We start from the raw sequence: 22,135 nt of genomic DNA, 5'->3' as shown, positions 1-22,135 counted from the left end.
GGTTGGGAAATGCAGTCATCAACATGTTTCAGAGGGACAGTATATGCCTTCAGTCTTTGTTGTTTTTAGTTGCCACCAAACTGATTGCAACTCATGGCAACCCCATGTGCACAGAGTAGAACTACTCCATAGGGTTTTCAAGGCTGTGACCTTTTGGAAACAGATCACTAGTCCTATCTTCTGAGGGGCCTCTGGGTGGCTTTAAACCGCCATCCCACATATCACGGCCACGTATCACATATGACAGTGATCCATTGTATATAACTGGGCTTCAGTATCATTTAGTGTAAAGCATTAATGATTATAGGCGAACAGTCATTTGTAACATACTAGGATGCGACCTTCAAAATAACTTTTTTCTATTTTATCCTCAAGAATGATGAGTGATTAGCATGCTTTGACATAATTTGGAGCTTAAAATCTAATTCACTTACTAGATGGCCATCTGTATTCCTCATGAGTACGTGCACATATATATCCTGTCTGTCATCATATGACATTGCCACCGGAGTTATATATGACCTTGGAAGAATTAGCAATGGTAACCAGAAAAGATCAGGGGATAATGTGTTGGGAAGCCTGGAAGGTTAGGCAGTTAAGACATTTCTGATAGACAGTCAGCCCATCACCTGTCAAGCGAACTCTCAATGAATTCTATAAATATTCCATAAAGCCTTGCATGGCACATACTGAAGATCAAATTCTCTGGAAAAATAATATTGTAAATTACATAGCATTTCAGTCTCCACAGTGCTTTCCCCAAAAGGCCAGATATAGTTAACAGTTCCATTTTATAGATGAGGTAGCAAAGGCAAACGATTTGCCCAGGTTATCACAGCTACTAAATGGTCTAGCCTGGGCCTCTGATTCCAAGCTAATAGAAAACCAAAACCAAACCCACTGCCGTCGAGTTGATTCTGGCTCACAGCAACCCTACAGAATAGAGTAGAACTGTCCCATACAGTTTCCAAGGAGTGCCTGGTGGATATGAACTGCCGACCTTTTTGGTTAGCAGCTGTAGCTCTTTACCACTCAGCCACCAGGGTTTATATGCCAGTCTTCCAAGCACGCTACATGTTCTAATTCATTTAATCCAAATCGCAACTCTATAAGGAAGGAACTAGTATCAATTCACAGATAAAATGACAACAGGAATGATAACTGGGGGCAGTTATCATTCCCAGATGAAGAAACTGAAGCTTAGAGAGATCGAGCAATTGCCCAAGGTCATTGAGCTAAGTGTTGGAGTCAGGTCTGAAACCAGGCCATCTTGGCCCCAGGGCCTGTGCTCTCAGCATACTGCTTTCAAGTCGCTTTCTCTGGAGCCAAAGGCCTGATTTTGAATCAAGTCTCTACTATTTACTAACTGTGCAACTCTGAGTAAGTTACTTAACCTCTCTGTGCCTAAATTTCCTCATCTGGAAAATGGGAACGATAACCGTAACTGATCTCGCAGAGCTGCTATGATGATAAACTGATTTAAAATATATTAAGCCCTTAGAACAGTGTCTGGTACAAAAATACATAATTGCTCAATTAGGTATTTTTAATCATTAAGCCATAAAATTTCTTAAATCATTTAAATATGGTTTATTAAATTAAAACTCAATTTATCTGCTCAGGAATGTGTTTACTTGCATACAGTAAAGGGTACTCATATTTTTCTATCATCTTGTCTCTATCTAGAATAGTGATTTCCAAACCCTTAGGAGTCTGTGGAAGCCCCTCAGTGCCACTGTGTTGGTGGGAGGGCCAGCTGGTGGGCTCTGACCTCCTCCATTTATGTCATATTGAACAATGGATTTTGCAACTAAAAGAAATTCGAAAACCATCAGTCTAAATCACAACAATAAGGTTATATGCAACCCCCTGCAATCATCAAGTTCAGGGCCTCACATCTGTTGGGCCAAGTGTGGCAACTATAACATTTATCACAGCAAAGAGTGAGCAATTTTGGGCAGAACTACACTCTTCACGTCTTTGATATACTGCCTCTTCTAAGAAGACAGGGTCAGATTATGGATGGACTTGACAGTCAGACAGAGGAATTCAAGCTGGATGAGCTACTGAAGGCTGTGAGCACTAAGACATCATGTGTTTGGTTTGCGTATGCGGAGTTTCAGCTGCCATCTAGGGGGTCAGTTACAAATCACCAAGCAGGCAGCTGGAGGTGTGCGCTTGGGGCTTTGGCAAGATTTGGAAATCCTCCACATTGTTTCCACAGTTAAATTGTTAGTTCTATATTGGGCAAGTGAAAAAACAGGAAAGCAGAGAGATTCAAGGACTAAATTTTGGGGAAAGCCTATAGGGGATAAATCAGAACCAAACCGGTTGCATTCGTGTCAATTCTGACTCACAGTGACCCTGTAGGACAGAGTAGAACAGCCCCATAGATTTTCTAAGGAGTGGCTGATAGATTTGAACTGCCGACCTTTTGGTTAGAAGCCAAATGCTTACGTACTGTGCCACCAGGGCTCCACAGGGGATAAAAGGCTAAGGGAAAAATACAGAGTTGCTGAGATTTCCTGAGAACTTCAGATTTCTTCATTCACCACCTTTGATACACAACAACTCCATATTTCTCAGGACAGAAGGTTTCTCTTTGGGCTGGGTGGGACAAGTTGCAGCAGAAACTTCCAGAATGAATGAACCTGCCTCTCCATATCCTCTTGTGTCCCCTCCTTATAAAGGAGAATTAGGGTTCAATTGGTAGAATTGCACGCAGAAATGTTCCAGCCACAGTGAGCTAGAAGAACAAGCAGCCTGTTTAGGAATAAGAAGGGCCATTCGCACCTGAATTTGGAAAAAGTTGTACAGCCTTAAAACTCATGTGTCACCTCTAAACGTGAACTCTTACACCAAGAAGTTCGACAGTTACATCTGCTTAACACAGTGGTAGACAAATAATAGATATTTACCCAATAAGCAAGTATTTGAATTGAGTGATGTGCTGTGGTGTGATGAATTACCTAGTACGGCCTTTCTCAGCCTGGTCTTCTAACTCCCACCCAGGTGACTGGGCAGGGCTGTGCAAATAAGATAACTGTTGCCTGTCTAGGGGACTAGTCAGTTTTGCCTTAAAAAAGCTCCAATTCCAGAGCAGAGGGAAGAACCCACCACTACCAAGGAAGGACAGACCAGCAGGAGATGGCACAGTAGGCTTCCTGGCCCATGGAGGAAGAAAGCTGAGCGCCTTTGGGCAGAGACTGATGGTCAGGGGGAAGCCTATGCCTGACTCACGAATACGGGACTTGCCAGCCTCCACAACCAAGTGAGCCATTTCCTTTAAATGGTTCAAGTGAGCCACTTCCTTTACATGGTTTGTGAGTTCTGAGAGATGCTGCAGAGAATTTAGGAACCCAAGGACAGTATGGAGGGTACTGAGGGGAGAGGGAGTAGTTGATGTTAGAGATGATGCATGGGACGGCAGCTTGGAAAAGCTGGACATTTGGGACATCTTTAACCTCGGACTCATAGGAAGCAGCTTGGTGTTGATTCTTACATAAGAAATTATTCATTTATGTGCCCCAAACCAATCTGTGAGTATGGATTTAAAAAAAAAAAAAACCCTCAGATTTCTTAACTCCCAGCCAATTTCCTGTTACCTCTACCTTGCCACATGGCCTTTTTTTTTTTTTTTTTTTTTGCCATTTCTATACTCTTCTAAAGGGATATGTACACATATGTATATTTTTAAGTGTGTCTTTTCCCTATAAATACAATTATTCCCATTTTGCTGAACTGCATTGTGTCTTAAGTTTGTTTTCACCCTTTCTTATTCTCTCTTTAGCAGGAAGACAAAAACTAGGGGCATAGAGTTGAATGGCCGTCCTAAGTTTCCTTAACAGAAAACAGTCTTTTAAAGGGCTGCACTACAGAGAATGTGGAAATGATTTTGTAAAGGGATAGAATTAAAAAATAACCAGTAAACAAAAGCAAAAACAGGATCATAAAAGATAACTTTCCCATGGGCCAGTAAGTGGGGGCACTGATAGGCTTCCTCTCCCCTGTCCTCCCTTCTCAGGCCTCTCTCCCCCTTCACATTCAGCCTGAACCCACACAACCGTCATTTCAGTCAGCCAAAAACCAAACCAAACCAAACCCATTGCTGTATGAGTCGATTCCAACTCATAGTGACCCTACTGGACAGAGCAGAACTGCCCCATAGGGTTTCCAAGGCTGTAATCTTTATGGAAGCAGACTGCCATATCTTTCTCCTGTGGAGCAGCTGGTGGGTTCGAACTGCCAACCTTTCAATTAGCAGCTAAGCGCTTTAACCACTGCACCACCAGGGCTCCTTTCAGTAAGCCAAAACCCTGCCAAATACTGGCAATTTCAAATGGTTCAAACTAATACATTTTAAAAAGCAGGTTAAAATTAGTGTGAAGGAAAAATGGGGTGCAGGAACAGGGCACTTATGGGAGGATGGGGCAGTGGGGGAGGGAGCAGAGAAAGGGTGTTGCTAGGCAACCAACAGCCTGAGCCCCTTCAGCCCCTGAGATGGCATCCTACATCCTGGGCCTGGCTGAGCTGTCTGGCCCTGGAGGGGTGTGTGTGTGTGCGTGCGTGTAGGAGGGGGGTGTCACCAGACGACTGCATCAATCTGCTGCATCCTGACACTCCTCCCTCTCACATCCCCACAGGGAGATGTGGGATTCTCCTTTGTTCTCAGCCTGCCCAGAAAGAGAGGAAGCTCACCAACTTTTCCACAAAGGCCCTTGCTGGAGATAGGGGGTGGAAAGGGTTTCCTCCTTCCTCATTTACCCAAAAACCCAGGGCTGTCGAGTCGATTCCGACTCATATTGTTGCTGTAAGCTGCCGTGGAGTCAGTTCCAACTCCTAGCGACCCTACGTACAACAGAACGAAACGCTGCCCGGTCCTGCGCCATCCTCCTGATCCTTGTTACGCTTGAGCCCATTGTTGGAGCCACTGTGTCAATCCATCTCGTTGAGGGTCTGCCTTTTTTTCCTCACCCTCTACTTTACCAAGCATGATGTCCTTCTCCAGGGACTGATCCCTCCTGATAACATGTCCAAATATGTGACTTTCAGTGGTATCCAAACCACTAAATGAACTTTTGCTTACGTGTAAAGTTACCATTATGTTAGCTGTCTATAATCTATATCTTAACACTTATTTATTTCACCATGTGCCTTTAAGATGTTCAATATTATCAGCCACCCCCAGGGTCTAGAAAGACATCTGTTTTGCTCATTTGGTAGAGTGCCCAGCTTGGCAGAGAGGAGCCTAATGAATGATGATAGCAATAATGGCGAAGTTTGAGGTCAGCACAAAGCAGTGATGCTTGACACCCCTGTGGCTCTTGTTTTATGGGGTGGCCTGGTGGCCTGGGAGGTCCCGGACAGAAGGCAGATAACACAAAGTCCCTCTGTCTGCTCCCAGCTTCTGTGCATGGCTTCTCACCCCTTGGATGAGACTTTCACTTCTGGTGAATGAAGACCAGGCAGGAACAGATGGCAGACCTGGACTCAGGCTTCAGCAAATCAGCCTGAGCCCACCTGCCCCACCCTTAGCATTTAGACCCTCGGCTGGGAAGATAGGGAATAGATACCACATTTTTTCTTAGCAACATGAATTTTGGGGGAAATTCCTGGTTTACTTGGTAGAAAACAACTCTTTGTATTTTTACAGAAGAGTATTACTGACTACAGAGGTAGCTAAAAATGGGGTATGAGGGTGAGAGTGTGTGGGAGTGTGTGTGTGTGTGCACGTATATATGGTACAGGACCAAGTCTATGAATTTATTCTACATAGCACTATTAGAAGGATCCCTGGTGGCAAAGTGGTTAACTGCTCGGCTGTTACATGAAAGTTCAGTGGTTTGAACCCACCACAGCTTTGCAGGAGAAAAGACCTGGCAATCTGCTCCAATAAAGATTTCAGCCTAGGAAACTCTACGGGGCAGTTTTACTTTGTCATTTAGTGTCACTATGAGACAGAACTGATTCAACATCACACAAAAACAGGCACTGCAAGAGTTCTAGATTTTTTTAAAGTCACATATCTTTAACCCCATTATATAAAAAAAAAAACAAAACCCATTGCCGTTGAGTTGATTCCGACTATGGTGACCCTATAGGACAGAGTAGAACTGCCCCATAAGGTTTCCAAGGAGCACCTGGTGGATTTGAACTGCTGACCTTTTGGTAAGCAGCTGTAGCTCTTAACCGGTATGCTACTGGGGTTTCCTTATCCCAATAAAGGCAAGAATAATTATTTACTTTGCTTTCAATGCTACTTTACTCAGAGCCCACAGTAACTCAACTTTCAAGATGGAATATCACTAGCACTGTTGTCAGAAAGAGATAAAGTGATGGGAAGGCAACCATTACTTAATCTACTGTCTTCCACACCTGATACCCCAAGGCTTATACATGATGTGAAAACCCTTCATCATCGTGTGTCACATGTTTCAGTCTTCATTGAGAGATTACAATCTGAGTTCAAAGAAACAAAGTGACCCAGGTTAAACCCATCTTCAGTTGCAGACCTGAGATAAGGTTCAAAGTCTTTCATTCTCAGTCATTTATGATGCTGGTGTTAGGGGCAGTATAGCAGCCACATTACAGCTTAACTATCTCCTGTTTCAAGGAGCACTGGTGGTGCGAACGGTTAAGTGCTTGGCTGTTAAGTGAAAGATTGGCAGTTTGAACCCCCCCAGTGGCTCCATGGGAGAAAGACCTGGTGATCTGCTTCCATAAGAATTACTGCCAAGAAAACCCTATGGGGCAGTTCTTTTCTGTCACATGGGGTCTTTATGAGTGGGGCTCAATCCGATGGTACCTAACAACAGGAGCCCTGGTAGTGCAATGGTTAAGAGTTACAGCGAGCTACGGCTGCTAATCAAATGGTTGGCAGTTTGAATCCACCAGCCACTCCCTAGAAATCCTATGGGACAGTTCTACTCTGTCCTATAGAGTAGCTATGAGTTGGAATCGACTCAACAGCAATGGTTTTAAAAACATCTCATGTCTCAGGCTTTTATTATATAAAGTTGTTATGCTACGGTGAAAAGAGAATAGGATACAAAGTCAGAAAACCTATTTCAAGCTATATATACTGCTTATCTAGTTATAAGACCTTGAGCAAGTTATTAAACCTTTCTGATTTCTGTTTCCTTATCTGAGATAGCTCTGACTTTACATAGTTACTGTGAGAATTAAATAAGATATGTGCCACCTAAACTCTAAAGAATTGTTAAATGTAGTTATTTTTTTTTTGTGGGGACATCCAGTATTTAATTCGTGTAATCCTAAACCATTCTACTAGGCTCATAAACTTTTCTGTTGTTTAAATGAATTTTTCTCAATCTCTGAGAGACAGCCATTCAACAGCAATACAGTGTGAGCCACAAATGTGAGCCAAATATGAAATTTAAAAAATTTTCCAGTAGCCACGTTAAGAAAATAAAAAGAAACAAGTGAAATGTATTTTTATTATACATTTTCTTTAACCTAATATATCCCAAATGTTATCATTTCAACATGGAGTAACCAATATAAAAATCATAAGATGGTTTACATTCTTTTGTTTCATACTGTGTTTAAAATCTCTGTGCATTTTACATTTAAAGCACATAACAATTTGAATTGGCCACACTGGAAGTGCTCAGCAGCCACATGTGGCTAACGGCTACTGTCCTAGACAGGGTAGCTTTAAATCTTTCCTGATATTTCTGTCCCAGTGGCTTCCTTGGGATTAGCGACGCTGTGTAAGATACCACCTTAATCTAGCTACTCTCTTTACTTCTTTTGAAAAATACTGCTTAAAGTTTGTTCCACTTCTCAGATAGGCACACACTGTTCCTCTATTTTAAGAGAAGTAGACAGTTATAAATGTCTCACCAATGGCCAGCAAGGGACTGGGCCAGAGAGCAATGTGGAACTCAGAACATTGCCTCACTTCATGGGGCAACTTTTCAAACAAAGCAATGAGCAAGGCTCACCATGGTGGTACTGGGAAGATGGAGAGGACCCTAGTTTGTAAAAGCCTATCATCAAATGTAAGAAATTCTGCCAACAGAGCATAGTATCTACTCATCTAAAGTGACGGGAGAAGCAATGAACTGAGGTATTCTAGGAGCAGGGGGCAAATGTCTGTTTTCCTGAAAGACAGGATACTGTACCGTATCCCAAACCTGAAGAGAACCTTATAAGGAAGCGCCACACCTCAACTGTTCCAATCTAGTGAAAATCTATTCTATTTTTAAGGAACCTAAGAGATAGAGTTTGGAATCTTCCCTTATTAATGGCTTCTGGTACTCACTCATCTATGGACGCTCACTGTCAGGAAACTCTTCTAAAAGCATGACAAACTATTCTCATTAGAGCTAAAGCACATTTCCCTTTCTTTGCCTTTAAAATGCTCCCCCAGATATGCATTTGGATGAGAAAAACAATGAAGAAAATAATTTTATACCAACAATGGTATGAAGAAAAGACTTTAGAAGTTCAGTTTAATACAAACCACATAGGGTACCCTCTTATCTGGCCATAGAAGCTCCAGGAAGTGGCTGAGATACGTAGATAATGGTGGTCTCTCTAATTCTGATGAAGGGTTTTGGACTAAATTTCTTATCAGCCAGAACAATATTTGGTGACAGAAACAAAAGACATTTGCAGGTTGGATGTCAGAGTGACCTGTCTTCATAAACTGTCACACGCTGAGGATCAAAGTTGAAGGCATTACCCGTTACTGAATGCTTCCATCATCCTTCCAGCTGTTTTTTTTTTTTTTAAAACTGTACTTTAGATGAAGGTTTCCAGAACAAACTAGTTTCCCATTAAATAGTACATATATTGTTTTATGACACTGGTTAACAACCCCACAACACATCAACGCTCTCCCTTCTGAACCTTCGGTTCCGTATTAGCAGCCTTCCTGTCCCCTCCTGCCTTCTAGTCCTTGGCCCTGGGTCCAGCGGTTCTTAAGTGGAATTTAAAGACTCAAGGAGCCACATGGTAAAGAACTGGGTGTAAAAGGCGGCCCGTGGATTTAGGGATGAGCTTTTTGAATATTAAATCCTAGTCTGTGCCTTCTTGACCTTTTGCCCCTTCCCCCAGGATGGGTAATGTAGGATTTACTCAGCTCAATCAAGGATTTACAAGCACAGATTTCACCCAGTAATCCCAAAGTGCATTATAATACAAATACACAGTAAATGTGAGGATTATGGTCATTTTGTTCTATAAGGTTTTCACCACTCCACATGAAATTGTCTGTGTAGCTGTCTGTGTTACCAGCGTTCTCTGATAGGAGCCAATTCCCGACTGCCTAAATCAGTTGTTGATTCCAAGTCAACTAACTCTTTTAACTTTTAAGCTGTTGAAGGTTTTCCTGCTTGTGATTTTCTGATGTGTAGCCTTTGGTGAGACTTTTGCCCTAATAATTAGTGCCTGAAAAACCAGACTCTCACCTCTCTCCTCTTCTTACGAATGTCTTTCAGTCAGTCATCCTTGTGTAAACCCGTTTGCTTCTCTGGGGAAGATAAACATTTCCCCCAAACCTGTCTCTCTGTCTTACATACCTTTTTACCTAAACAGAGTTGCTGTCTCCGCCATTCCACATCTCCACAGCTCCAGAGCAAAAGATTGAGAAAGACCTTGCTTCGTCTAAGGCTTATTTCAAATATTCTGAAAGTGTTCTCAATGACGACAACAGTAACAACAACAAAACTTCTAGCACTTAATATATTGTGGTGATTAAAGTGTAAATAAGGTTACCACTTAAGGTTATCACTTTATGAACTTAAAATATCAAAAAGAGGAGAATGGGGTCAAAATGTTTTAGGTTATTAAAAACCTATTATAAATGGGTCCAAATGTGCTAGAGAAGAGGGATTATAAATGGGTCCGAATGTGCTAGAGAAGAGGGATTCCTTTTAGAAAGGATAATCTATCGAAAAAATATAATTCTGGACAACAAGACTTTGTAAACCAAAAGAAAAACAAACAAACAAACAAAAATCAAACCCGTCAAGTTGATTCCAACTCACAATGACCTTATAGGACAGAGAAGAACTGCCCCACAGGGTTTCCCAGGCTGTAACCTTTACGAAGCAGACTGCCACATCTTTCTCCTGTGGAGTAGCTGGTGGGTTTCAACCACTACACTTCTGGTTAGCAGCTTAATGCTTAACCACTGCCCCACCAGGGCTCCTTGGACTTTGTAGAGGAGAAAGAAAATTCATAGACTTTAACTGGCTTTTATCTAACAGCTGTAACCTTATTTCTCCAAGTTTTGCTGAAGCCTAGTCTGCAATAATGTGAAAAGAAATTTAGTATCCTTTTTTTCTTTTTATGTATATATTATATTGGCGCTCTGGTGGTACAATCATTAAGTGCTGAGGTGATAACTGAAAGGTCTGTGATTCGAACCAACCCTGTGGTTCTGTAGGAAAAAGACCTGGTGAACTGCTCTCATAAAGATTATCTGCTTAGAAAACCCTATAGGGCAGTTCTACTCTGTTCTACAGGGTTGCTATGAGTAGGAATTGACAATTGACTCGACAGCACACAACTATATATATATATACACACACACACACACACGTTTATATGTACGTATATAAAACCAAACCCATTGCTATTGAGTCAATTCCAACTCATAGCAACCCTACAGGACAGAGCCAAGCTGCCCCACAGGGTTTCCAAAGAGCAGCTGGTGGATACATTAGCAGCAGAGCTCTTAACCACCGTGCTATATATATATACATATATATACACACACACATATATGTATATATATATACACATATATGTGTGTGTGTGTATATACATATATACACACACACACATCTTAACTAAATCCCCTACCAAGCAATTGGCACTATGGCAAGAAGTCCTATGGCAAAAAATAATACCAAGGTATCTCAGGATTGGTCCATTCTTTCAATCAGTATTTATTTATTTAGTGACAATATGTCCCAGCCATTGGGATAGGTACTGGGGATACACAGTAAGCAAGCCATGGACACAGTCCTCAAATTGTTGGCAGCTCTTGGAACTGTAGACAAGTAAACAGAAAATGACAATGAGGTGTGACAAGTGCTGTAACAGGGAAACCACAGTGGAGGGGCAGCTAAGATTCCGACTGGGGAAAGGCAGGGAGGAGAGTCAGAGAAAGCCTTGGGGAAGAAAGTGTTTTCCAAGCTATGAACTGAAGGTTTAACAGAAAGCAGCTGGTTACAGGGGGGTGAGGGTGGGGGTGGGAGTGGGAAGGAAAGTGTTCTAAGAAGGGGGAATAGTTCTAATAAGGGACGAGAAGAGCAGGAACGTCTCTTGTTTGGTCTAATTCAACATTTTCTTGATTTTAAAGGGTTGAGGAGAATCGCTCCAGAGCTGTGCAAATTAGTAATTAAATATATTTTCTGTGGCTCCAGTCCATTTCAGATGCCCCCATTCATATTTTCCCCAGGCAGGCTGGCCAACAGACAGGAATTTAACTGCCGTTTGAGGCCTCATTTCCTGCCTCAGAGGGTGGCTTCTTTCCAAGGCCTTTAGCACTGATTTAAGAAAAGCATATAAAACACACCAGACCACTCACCTATAAACTCCTCACACTGATTGGGACAATTTAAAGGATTCAAATGCTTTAATTAATGATGCTGCTAATTGAAGAGGTCTTGCTCAACTTTACCCCTGGCTGCCTCACTCCCCCAAATCTAAACCATGAGCTTGACTTTTAACAACTGTCGAGACTGTAGGCCTTGGAAACTAGCCTAATAAGGACATAACCCCAAACATGGGCGAACTCTATATACATGGATAAATTAAGCATAGCATTTCCTTATAATAGTGGAAAAACTGTAAAACACATAAATATACCCGAATAGGTGAATGGTTAAATAATAATAATATATCCAGTTCCAGAACTTATGCAGCTATCAACTAAATGACAATTTATAGTAACTCAGAGAATGCTGAAAGACAATTTAAAGTGGAAATATAAAAAATATAGAATTATATATATATTATGATTACAACCAGGTCAGAAATATAAGTCTGAAAAATGCTGGAAAGAAATTCACCAACATGAGAATAGCAGCTGAATAAACGTAGCACAATTATGAACTTTTTCCTACTTTCACTATTTCCTATACTGCATTTATGTTGTTGTTGTTGCTGCCGTTAGTTGCCATGGAGTTGATTCTGACTCAAGACGACTCCATGTGTGCAGAGTAGAACTGCTCCATACGGTTTTCAAGGTTGTGACCTTTCGGAAGCAGATCACCAGGCTGGTCTTCCAAGGTGCCTCTGGGTGGATTTGAACCTCCAACCTTTTGGCTAGTAGCCAGTCGAGCACTTAACTGCTTGGCTCCTTAACTGCATTTCTTGTGCCTTTATAATTTAAATACTATTAAAGCTTGAACTCCTCAAGTTATCAATATGAACATTTTCAAATCCAAGTAGTCTGTAACAGGGGAACGTGAGACGAAAATATCTGTACGTGAATCTTCACAGTGAAGCAAAGCATTTCCCCCAGTGAATGGACATGTGGGTATCATTTCAACTGCCTGATGAACTGTACTCATTTTAGGGTAAAATGTGATGGAAGATGAGGAGCAATGCCCTAAAAATCTGAGAGAGAGAATCTGGGAACATAAACTAAACACAATTATAAGAGTTGGAGTTGAAGAACAGATCAGGCATTGTAAGATCTTTAAATCAGATCTGGAAACCTCCGGATTCTCTATGGCACTAGGTAAAACAGCCATCTTTCCAAAAGCAAGCTGAACAAGACCAGGGTCTACGATTCTAATTACTTCTCTGACCTTTCTAACTCCCAGGTGTTCCTAGTTTGGGGACTAATTGATTTATTTCCTGTGTCTCCATTTCTCCAGGTGTTCAACAGTGATGGCAATGTTGACCCAGGGAGTGGCGTAAGGTGGTGCCTTAGCCCTAAGAGGGAAGATAGAGCCAAGAGATTACTTCTTTCTTGATAACTATGAAAGCTTAACTTGAAAATAATGAATTGTTTTCTATCCCCTCAGAGCAAGGAAGACGATTAAATCAGTTTTAGTTACAGCAAGAGTTATTTCGGTTGTATCATAGTTAACTCCTTTCAAGCAGAACGACTAGCTGATGGCAGTTGTGGCATTTCCTTTTCTAGAGATTTGTAACAATAGTCGAGATAGACTCTGTCGTTGAAGGGCTTAGGCATGGTGAACAAAGAAAGAGAATGAGCAAAGATAGCATACGTACACCACACACACAACAACTGGTGTGCCGTAGTTCTTTTCTCACAGATTGGAGTAGATAGAGATTTTAAAACAATTTATACTACCTTCCTCCCCCCACACTGAATCAAAGTCTGAATAACATGTGTCTCAGAAATAACTTAGAAAGGTGATTAAAGTCATTTACCTGTACTAGGAGTTCCAGCTTCCGGTCATCAAGGAGATGTACTTGGCATCGGCGGCCCTCCGTCATCTACAAAAAGAGAAATGATGGTCACGAGGCGTCTGGCAGCCTGACAAACTGTTACAATCTCCCATTCCTCTGGGCAAAACTTCCCCTGGGAGTTGGTCCTATATAATGCCAGGTAGTGGCAGGACTGGTTCATTCTCCATTCATTTATCAAAAAATACTTACTGAGCACTTCCTATGTGTCAGGCCTTATTGTGGATGCTTCGTGTACATAAAAACCCATTATGGAAACCCTAGTCGTGTAGTGGTTAAGAGCCACAGCTGCTAACCAAAAGGGCGGCAGTGTCTGGTCCCTACCACCTCTTCACTTGCCCTTTTCCTGATTACTGGAGAGAACCACGCCCATCTGTTAACTGAATTCGATATCTATCAATGATAGAAGAATCCAGAAGATAAATGGTCACAGCTAAATCTAATCCTTGTCCCTTTTGCCTTTCAGGACAGGTGCCTCTGAGCGGTGTAACAGAAAGCATCCCCAAGACATGCACCAGGAGATCCAAGTGCAGACTCAGCCTTGCTGGGTACTGGGCTAAAGGACTTTAGGCAAGTCTCTGGATATTATGAACCTTAGTTTCCTGGGTAAAATGAGTGGGTTAGGGCCAGTGGGGTGCTAAGACATGTCTTCACAACTGGTATTCTGGAGACACAAAAGCCTTCATTGGTAGCATTTGCTGATTTCCATGCTGTAAATACCTTCACTGTAGCCCTGGTGGCACAGTGGTTAAGTGCTTGGCTGCTACCGAAAGGTGGGTGGTTCCAACCCACCAGCCACCCTGTGGGAGAAAGATGTGGCAGTCTGCTTCCATAAAGATTACAGTCTTGGAAATCCCACAGGGTAATTCTACTGTGTTCAGAATCAACTCGACAGCAATGGGTTTATGGCTGATTTCAAGCTATCAACACATCACTGTTAGTATTTCCAATACACAGTTACAATTGACAGAAAGAACCTCAAGGTATAGATAATAATAAAGTAATAAGGTACTGATGTTTTCAGTATTTATTACCCTTATTTTTAATATACTGTATTTAACTGTAAGCTCATATAATTTAGTTTTGCTAATGGCTATGTTTTACAACTGGCACGCAAAATTCCTAAAAATTTAGCAATTAGTTTTCACGAGCTAGGCTGCCTCCAACACAACCACTGGCTGAGCCTGATGGCCTCTAAGTTTCCTTCAGCTCTACTATTTTATGACTCCATAGCCCCCACTGAAGACACCTTCTTTTTCCTCAACTATCAGCCACTTCCAAGCAGATCAAAACAAAGGATGCAGAGAGCAAATTCTGGCCTCCCCTTGCTCGCCTCGACACCAGCGTCCCGTCTCATGAGCTCCCTCTTCAGGAAAGACAGAGAAGACATACCTCTTCTCTTCAACATGGGTAATTCTCTGACCATCAGCATCCCCAAAGCTGTCCTGTGTCCCCACGGGAAGAAGCCTTCCCATTATGCTTCCATCAAGTCAGATGTCCCTAATTAACTGAACCAAGTAAACCAAACCAGCATGCCCTGCTCAGATGAGGCCAATCTCAAAACTCTCTTCAATCTGAGCTATACTAATTACTCAGCAGTCCCCAGCTGCAGAAAAATCACCAAGACAAGTTTCACACACAAAAAAAAAAAAAAAAAAATTCACATACTTATCAGAACTGAGAAAAAACTTCAGTCCAAAGGCTTAACGTGATAAACATTATAAACCAAAGCAGGCAGCTGTGGATGTGCGTTAACCAAAAACAACCAAACCCATTGCCATTGAGTCGATTCCAACTCATAGTGACCCTATAGGACAGAGTAGAACTGCCCCACAGGGTTTCCAAGGAGCAGCTGATGGATTCGAACTGCTGACCTTTTGGTTAGCAGCTGAGTTCTTAACCACTGCCACCAGGGCTCCATGGACACACATTGGGCCTGTGCAAAGTCCTCATTCATTCTTTGATCTCTGGACTTCAGCTGTTAATTGTCTTAGTAGGGAAACAGGCTCAAGTCCCATCTAGACTCCATCACCCTTGCACATCGTGGGCTTCCTAACTGACTGATGTAACTTAAAAAACCCATCAACCTCATGTCAATCATTTTCCTATCTAAGCTCAACAAGCTCAATGAAAGTCACTACAAACACAAAATTGGACTGCAATAGGCAATGGCATACCAAACGATTCTTCCATTAAAAGAGTACACCAAAAATGCTTCATTTGAAGTTTCAATAGGGCACTTAATAGCAATTTCACTTTGGATAAAATTTTAGACCCACAGCAACTCAGTTCTTAGTAGAAAGAACCCACAGTTACTAAAGAAAAAGTTCTAGGAGGTAAAATGCTACAATTATCCAGCACAAGGAAACCCTGATCGCACAGTTGTTAAGAGGCTGGCTGCTAACCAAAAGGTCAGCAGTTGGAATCCACCAGGTGCTCCTTGGAAACCCTGTGGGGCAGTTCTACTCTGTCCTGTAGAGTTGCTATGAGTTAGAATCGACTTGACGGCAACGGGTTTGGGTTTTTTGGGGGGGTTTTTCCAGCACAATATTTTGAAATTCTTTTGAAAACATTTATTATGTGTCTGAGAAAGTTCTATGACGGGCAGTGATGAGGGAGAAAAGAAAGAAAGAAATGATGTCTGTCCTTTGCATCTTTGTAACAAAGTTTTGAACTTCATTTTCTTCTAAAAGTTCAAGGGTATAAACACTCTCTTGAATTACTTATTCACATTCTAAGAAACGTTATGAAAACAAAGAGAAATTGGTATCTGAGGTACATTATTATATCAAATAAGATTTTAATCACAGTAATAAAGTAGTATACCATTTTCTCAGAATCCTGCAAAAATACACAAGTGTGACTTGACATGGAGTTCATATTTAGACCTAAAATTCTAGCCCAAGGTTTTTCTTTTTCCCTGAAAAATAAAATTCATATCACATTAAATAATCTCACCTTATCTGCTCTGCAATTTACAGAAGTCACTATGTCTTGAGATGTTAAGATCTATTCAAGCATTTCCAAATGCATCTCTCTCTTCAGTGAAGTCTCAAAACTCCTTCCTGGGGAATTTCTAAGCAGGTTCCATGTTTTGATGCATCCTTTGTAGAAGGCAAAATGGCCCTGACAAAAGCCAGCCCAGGGAAGTGAATTTAAAACAGAAACTCTGAATAATCATGCGTTTGAAGGTCCACCTTTCTTTCGACAGCACCGCAGTGGTTTTTTTTAATTCTCAAAAGGGGGAGCTGTCTGTTGTTCCATACTGACGTAAGGTCAGAGTATCCTGTCCCCATCATCAGTTCAGAAAAGGTTTACCATTCTGGGTGTGTACAGAGAAAGAGCAGACATCTGTAGGCTTTGTCTGGCTTGCCAGGCATACAGCACTTTTTTTTTTTTTTGAATACCAACAATTGTAAAATAATACTGCTTTCCTTTTTTTTTCATTTTCAGCTGCTCAGGCACAATTGGGGCCCTGGCAACATCCTCAAAGAAAATCCTTTGGAGAACAAGGCTTCTCATAGATGTCAGCTGGCGACCATTCCAACCATAAACCATCTTGCTACAATACGATTCTATCTTAAGCAGTGGCCTGCCAAGTACTTTTTGATTCTAAAGGATATAAGAAAAATCCTATTTTGAAAGTGAGGTGTCCATCCCATTTATCTAACTTTGTTGTTAAGATATATTATGAACCATGAACACTATTCATAAACATGAAAATGTATTTATGATACTAATTTATGTGAAGATAGCCAAATACAAACTGACAGGTGTACTATAAAGGCAGCCAATAAAATGACAAGTCTGTGGACACAGATAAGGAGGCCAAAGTAAAAACAGCTGATGTTCTATGGTGCTAGGCTTATGGGTTCCCTCCCACCCCAAATGCTACTTAATATGTTGTGCCTTTTTTTCAGTTAAGAAAGTATAAAAAAGGGGACATTATCTAGAAAAATGAATGACACTGTCTGAGGTCAGCCATGGAAACCCTGGTGGTATAGTGGCTAAGTGCTATGGCTGCTAACCAAAAGGTCACCAGTTTGAATCCACCAGGTGCTCCTTCGAAACCCTATAGGGCAGTTCTACTCTGTCCTATAAGGTCGCTATGAGTCGTAATTGACTCGATGGCAGTGGGTTTGGTTTGATTGGTTTGAGGTCAGCCATAGGAAATGGAAACTGAGAAGCTTCTTTCTCAGCAAATTTGTTTTAGATTGCCTGTGTTTTTAATATATAAAACCCAATTTATCAATTTATTAATGAGAATTACAACTGTTACATAGGACAAAATACTCAGATTGAATACCCAACACCTTCTTTTCCTGGGGGCGGAATTGCGTGGGAAGCCAACTGTGATCTAAAGTGATTCAACCAAAAAAAACCCCTTGCTGTGGATCCCAACCCTGCAGGACAGAGTGGAACTGCCCCACAGGACTTCCACGGAGTGGCTGGTGGATTCAAATTGCCCATCTTTTGGATGGCAGCCCAATGCTTAACCACTGCACCACCAGGGCTCCGAAAATGGTTCAGGGAGCACCACAAACAAACAAACCCGTCGCTGTCAAGTCCATGCCAACTCACAGAGACCCTACAGGACATAGTAGAGTAGTCCCATAGGGTTCTAGGAGCCCGGGTGGCACAGTGGTTAAGAGCTTGGCTGCAGCCTCAAAGGCTGGCAGTTCAAATCCACCAGCCGTTCCTTGGAAAACTCTGTCCTATAAGGTCGCCTCCCCACGTGTCTGTCAGTTTGTAGTTCTCTGGTGGCTTGTGTGTTGCTGGAAGCTATGCCACCAGTATTCAGATGCCAGCAGGGTCACCCATGGAGGACAGGTTTCAGCTGAGCTTCCAGACTAAGACAGGCTAGGAAGGACCTGGCATTCACTTCTGAAAAGAATTAGCCAGCGAAAACCTTATGAATAGCAGCGGAACATCGTCTGATATAGTGCTGGAAGATGAGCCCCCCAGGTTGGAAGGCACTCAAAAGACAACTGGGGAAGAGCTGCCTCCTCAAAGTAGAGTCAACCTTAATGATGTGGATGGAGTAAAGCTTTCAGGACCTTCATTTGCTGATGTAGCACGACTCAAAATGAGAAGAAACAGCTGTAAACATCCATTAATAGTCAGAACCTGGAATGTATAAAGTATGAATCTAGGAAAATTGGGAATTGTCAAAAATGAAATGGAACACATAAACATCGATATCCTAGGCATTAGTGTGCTGAAATGGACTGGTATTGACCATTTTAAACTGGACAATCACATAGTCTACTATGCCGGGAATGACAACTCGAAGAGGAATGGTGTTGCATTCATCGTCAAAAAGAACATTTCAAGATCTATCCTGACGTACAATGCTGTCAGTGATAGGATAATATCCATACGCCTACATGGAAGACCAGTTAATGTGACTACTATTCAAATTTACACACCAACCACTAAGGCCAAAGATGAAGAAATTGAACATTTTTATCAGCTGCTGCAGTCTGAAATTGATGGAACATGCAGTCAGGGTGCATTGATAATTACTGGTGATTGGAATGTGAAAGTTGCAAACAAAGAAGGATTGATAGTTGGAAAATATGGCCTTGGTGACAGAAACAATCTGGAGATTGAATGATAGAATTTTGCAAGACCAACAACTTCTTCATTGCAAATACCTTCTTTCATCAACATAAACGGTGACTATACACATGGATCTCGCCAGATGGAACACACAGGAATCAAATTGGCTACGTCTGTGGAAAGAGACGATTGAAATGCTCAATATCATCAGTCAGAACAAAGCCAGGGGCCGACTGTGGAAGAGACCATCAATTGCTCATATGCAAGTTCAAGCTGAAACTGAAGAAAATCAGAGCAAGTCCATGAGAACCAAAATACAACCTTGGGTATATCCCACCTGGATTCAGAGACCACCTCAAGAATAGATTTGATGCGTGGAATGCTAGTGGCCGAAGACCAGATGAGCTGTGGAATGACATCAAGGACATCATGCATGAAAAAAACGAGAGGTCATTGGAAAGACAGGAAAGAAAGAAAAGACCAAGATGGAGGTCAGAGGAGACTCTGAAACTTGCTCTCCAATGTCAAGCAGCTAAAGCAAAAGGAAGAATTGATGAAGCAAAAGAACTGAACAGAAGATTTCCAAGGGTGGCTCAAGAAGACAAAGTATTATAATGACATGTGCAAAGAGCTGGAGATAGAAAATCAAAAGGGAAGAACACACTCGGCGTTTCTAAAGCTGAAAGAACTGTAGAAGAAATTCAAGCCTTGAGTTGCAACAGTGAAGGATTCCATGGCGAAAATATTAAATGATGCAGGAAGCATCAACAGAAGATAGAAGGAATACACAGAGTCATTATACCAAAAAGAATTAGTCAACGTTCAACCATTTCAAGACGTAGCATATGATCAGGAACCGACGGTACTGAAGGAAGAGGTCCTAGCTACACTGAAGACATTGGTGAAAAACAAGGCTCCAGGAATTCATGGAATATCAATTGAGATGTTTCAACAAATGGATGCAGCGCTGGAGGGGCTCACTCATCTATGCCAAGAATATGGAAGACAGTTTCCTGGCCAACTGACTGGAAGAGATCCATATTTATGCCTATTTCTAAGAAAGGTGATCAACCGAATGCAGATATTATAGAATATCATTAATACCACATGCAAGCAAAATTTTGCTGAAGATCATTCAAAAACGGCTGCAGCAGTATATCGACAGGGAACTGCCAGAAATGTAGGCCGGTTTCAGAAGAGGACGTGGAACCAGGGATATCATTGCTGATGTCAGATGGATCCTGGCTGAAGACAGAGAATACCAGAAGGATGTTTCCCTGTATTTTATTGACTATCCAAAGGCTGTGTGGATCATAACAATTATCGATAACATTGCAAAGAATGGGAATTCCAAAACACTTAATTTGTGCTCCTGAGGAACCTGTATATAGATCAAGAGGCAATTGTTAGAACAGAACAAGGGGATACTGAGTGGTTTAAAGTCAGGAAAGGGGTGCGTCGGGGTTGTATCTTTTCACCGTACCTATTCAATCTGTACGCTGAGCAAATAATCAGAGAAGCTGGACTATCTGAAGAAGAACTGGGCATCAGGATTGGAGGAAGACTCATTAACAACCTGTGTTATGCAGATGACACAACTTTGCTTGCTGAAAGTGAAGAGGACTTGAAGCACTTACTAGTGAAGATCAAAGACCACAGCCTTCAGTATGGATTGCACCTCAACATAAAGAAAACAAAAATCCTCACAACTGGACCAATGAGCAACATTATGATAAATGGAGAAAAGATTGAAGTTGTCAAGGATTTCATTTTACTTGTATCCACAATCAACAGCCACGGAAGCAGCAGTCAAGAAATCAAATGATACATTTCACTGGGAAACCTGCTGCAAAGGACCTCTTTAAAGTGTTCAAAAGCAAAGATGTCACCTTGAAGCCTAAGGTGTGCCTGACTCAAGCCATGATATTTTCAATTGCATCATATGCATGTGAAAACTGGACAATGAATGAGGAAGACCAAAGAAGAATTGATGCCTTTGACTTGTGGTGCTGGCGAAGAATATTGAATATACCATGGACTGCAAAAGGACAAACAAATCTGTCTTCGAAGTAGTACAACCAGAATGCCCTTTAGAAGCAAGGATGGCGAGACTGCATCTTACATACTTGGGACATGTTGTCAGGAGGGATCAATCTCCGGAGAAGGACATCATGCTTGGCAAAGTACAGGGTCAGCAGAAAAGAGGAAGACCCTCAACGAGGTGGATTGACACAGTAGTTGCAACAGTGAGCTCAAGCATAATAATGATTTTAAGGATGGCACAGGGCTGGGCAGTGTTTCACTCTGTTGTGCATAAGGTCACTATGCATCAGAACCGACTCGACGGCAACAACAACAACAACATAAGGTTGCTATGAGCTGGAATTGACTTGAAGACTTTTTTTTTTTTTTTAATGTGGACAGTCGCAGGGTACTGAGTTCAGTATGTGATCTTACCTTTCCTGGCTAAGACTTCAGATTGTAAAGAGGCATGGGAACAGAACCTTCAAAACCTTGTGCTGCCAGAGCACACAGGGACATGGAAGACAATGGAACCCAAGGCTCAGCAAGCCTCTTCTTAAATGCTGCCTAAACATTCTAGGCTGGGAAAACCTCGAATATGTTTTATTAAGAATATTTTTCTCTCCAAACGCAAACCCAAGTAAACCCCATTTTCATATGCTTTTTATTAGCACCTTTTCTCTGCCGATCACATTTCTCTCTCTTCTTTTTTTTTTGGGGGGGGAGGATTAGCTCACTTCTTAGATGTCCTCTCTCTCCCCTTCCTTGCTTCTTGCCAAATAATTTATATGCTGTGATCTTTTATACACGTGAAGGCACAGCACTGAAGAAATAATCCTAGCACCACTGTTTATCATGGCTTTATAGAAATGTGATGCAGTTGTGTAAATTACTGCAGGGTGGCAGATACTGAACTCAGAAAATACCCAGGTGATTTTAAAAGATAAAAACTAAAAAAATACGCTATTGACACACGTTGCTATTATCTTTTCTCAGTTTCCTGAGGCTAATTTATACTGAAAGTGTTATCACCAAGAAGCTGGAATTATAGGGAGACAGGCAAGGGGAGAGGAGCTGATTAGACTAACGTTCGTAAGTCTGCAAACTTGTTCTATTTTTTTAACCTAGT

At 41.7% G+C, this 22,135-nt stretch overlaps 1 protein-coding gene across 8 annotated transcripts in view; it reads right to left on the bottom strand.

The window, feature by feature from the left end:
- FRMD4A (FERM domain containing 4A) overlaps nt 1–22,135 on the bottom strand; it is a 373,626-nt gene that overhangs the window by 191,611 nt on the left and 159,880 nt on the right. For all 8 annotated transcript variants that reach the window (XM_049881957.1, XM_049881962.1, XM_049881958.1 and 5 more), the window contains exon 2: nt 13,387–13,452. In XM_049881957.1, coding sequence (XP_049737914.1) covers nt 13,387–13,452 — 66 coding nt within the window. The remainder of the gene's footprint in view (nt 1–13,386; nt 13,453–22,135) is intronic.

Source organism: Elephas maximus, chromosome 4 (assembly GCF_024166365.1).
Source record: "Elephas maximus indicus isolate mEleMax1 chromosome 4, mEleMax1 primary haplotype, whole genome shotgun sequence".
NCBI classification, from domain to species: Eukaryota; Metazoa; Chordata; class Mammalia; order Proboscidea; family Elephantidae; genus Elephas; species Elephas maximus.
This window is presented reverse-complemented; position numbering and strand designations above follow the sequence as displayed.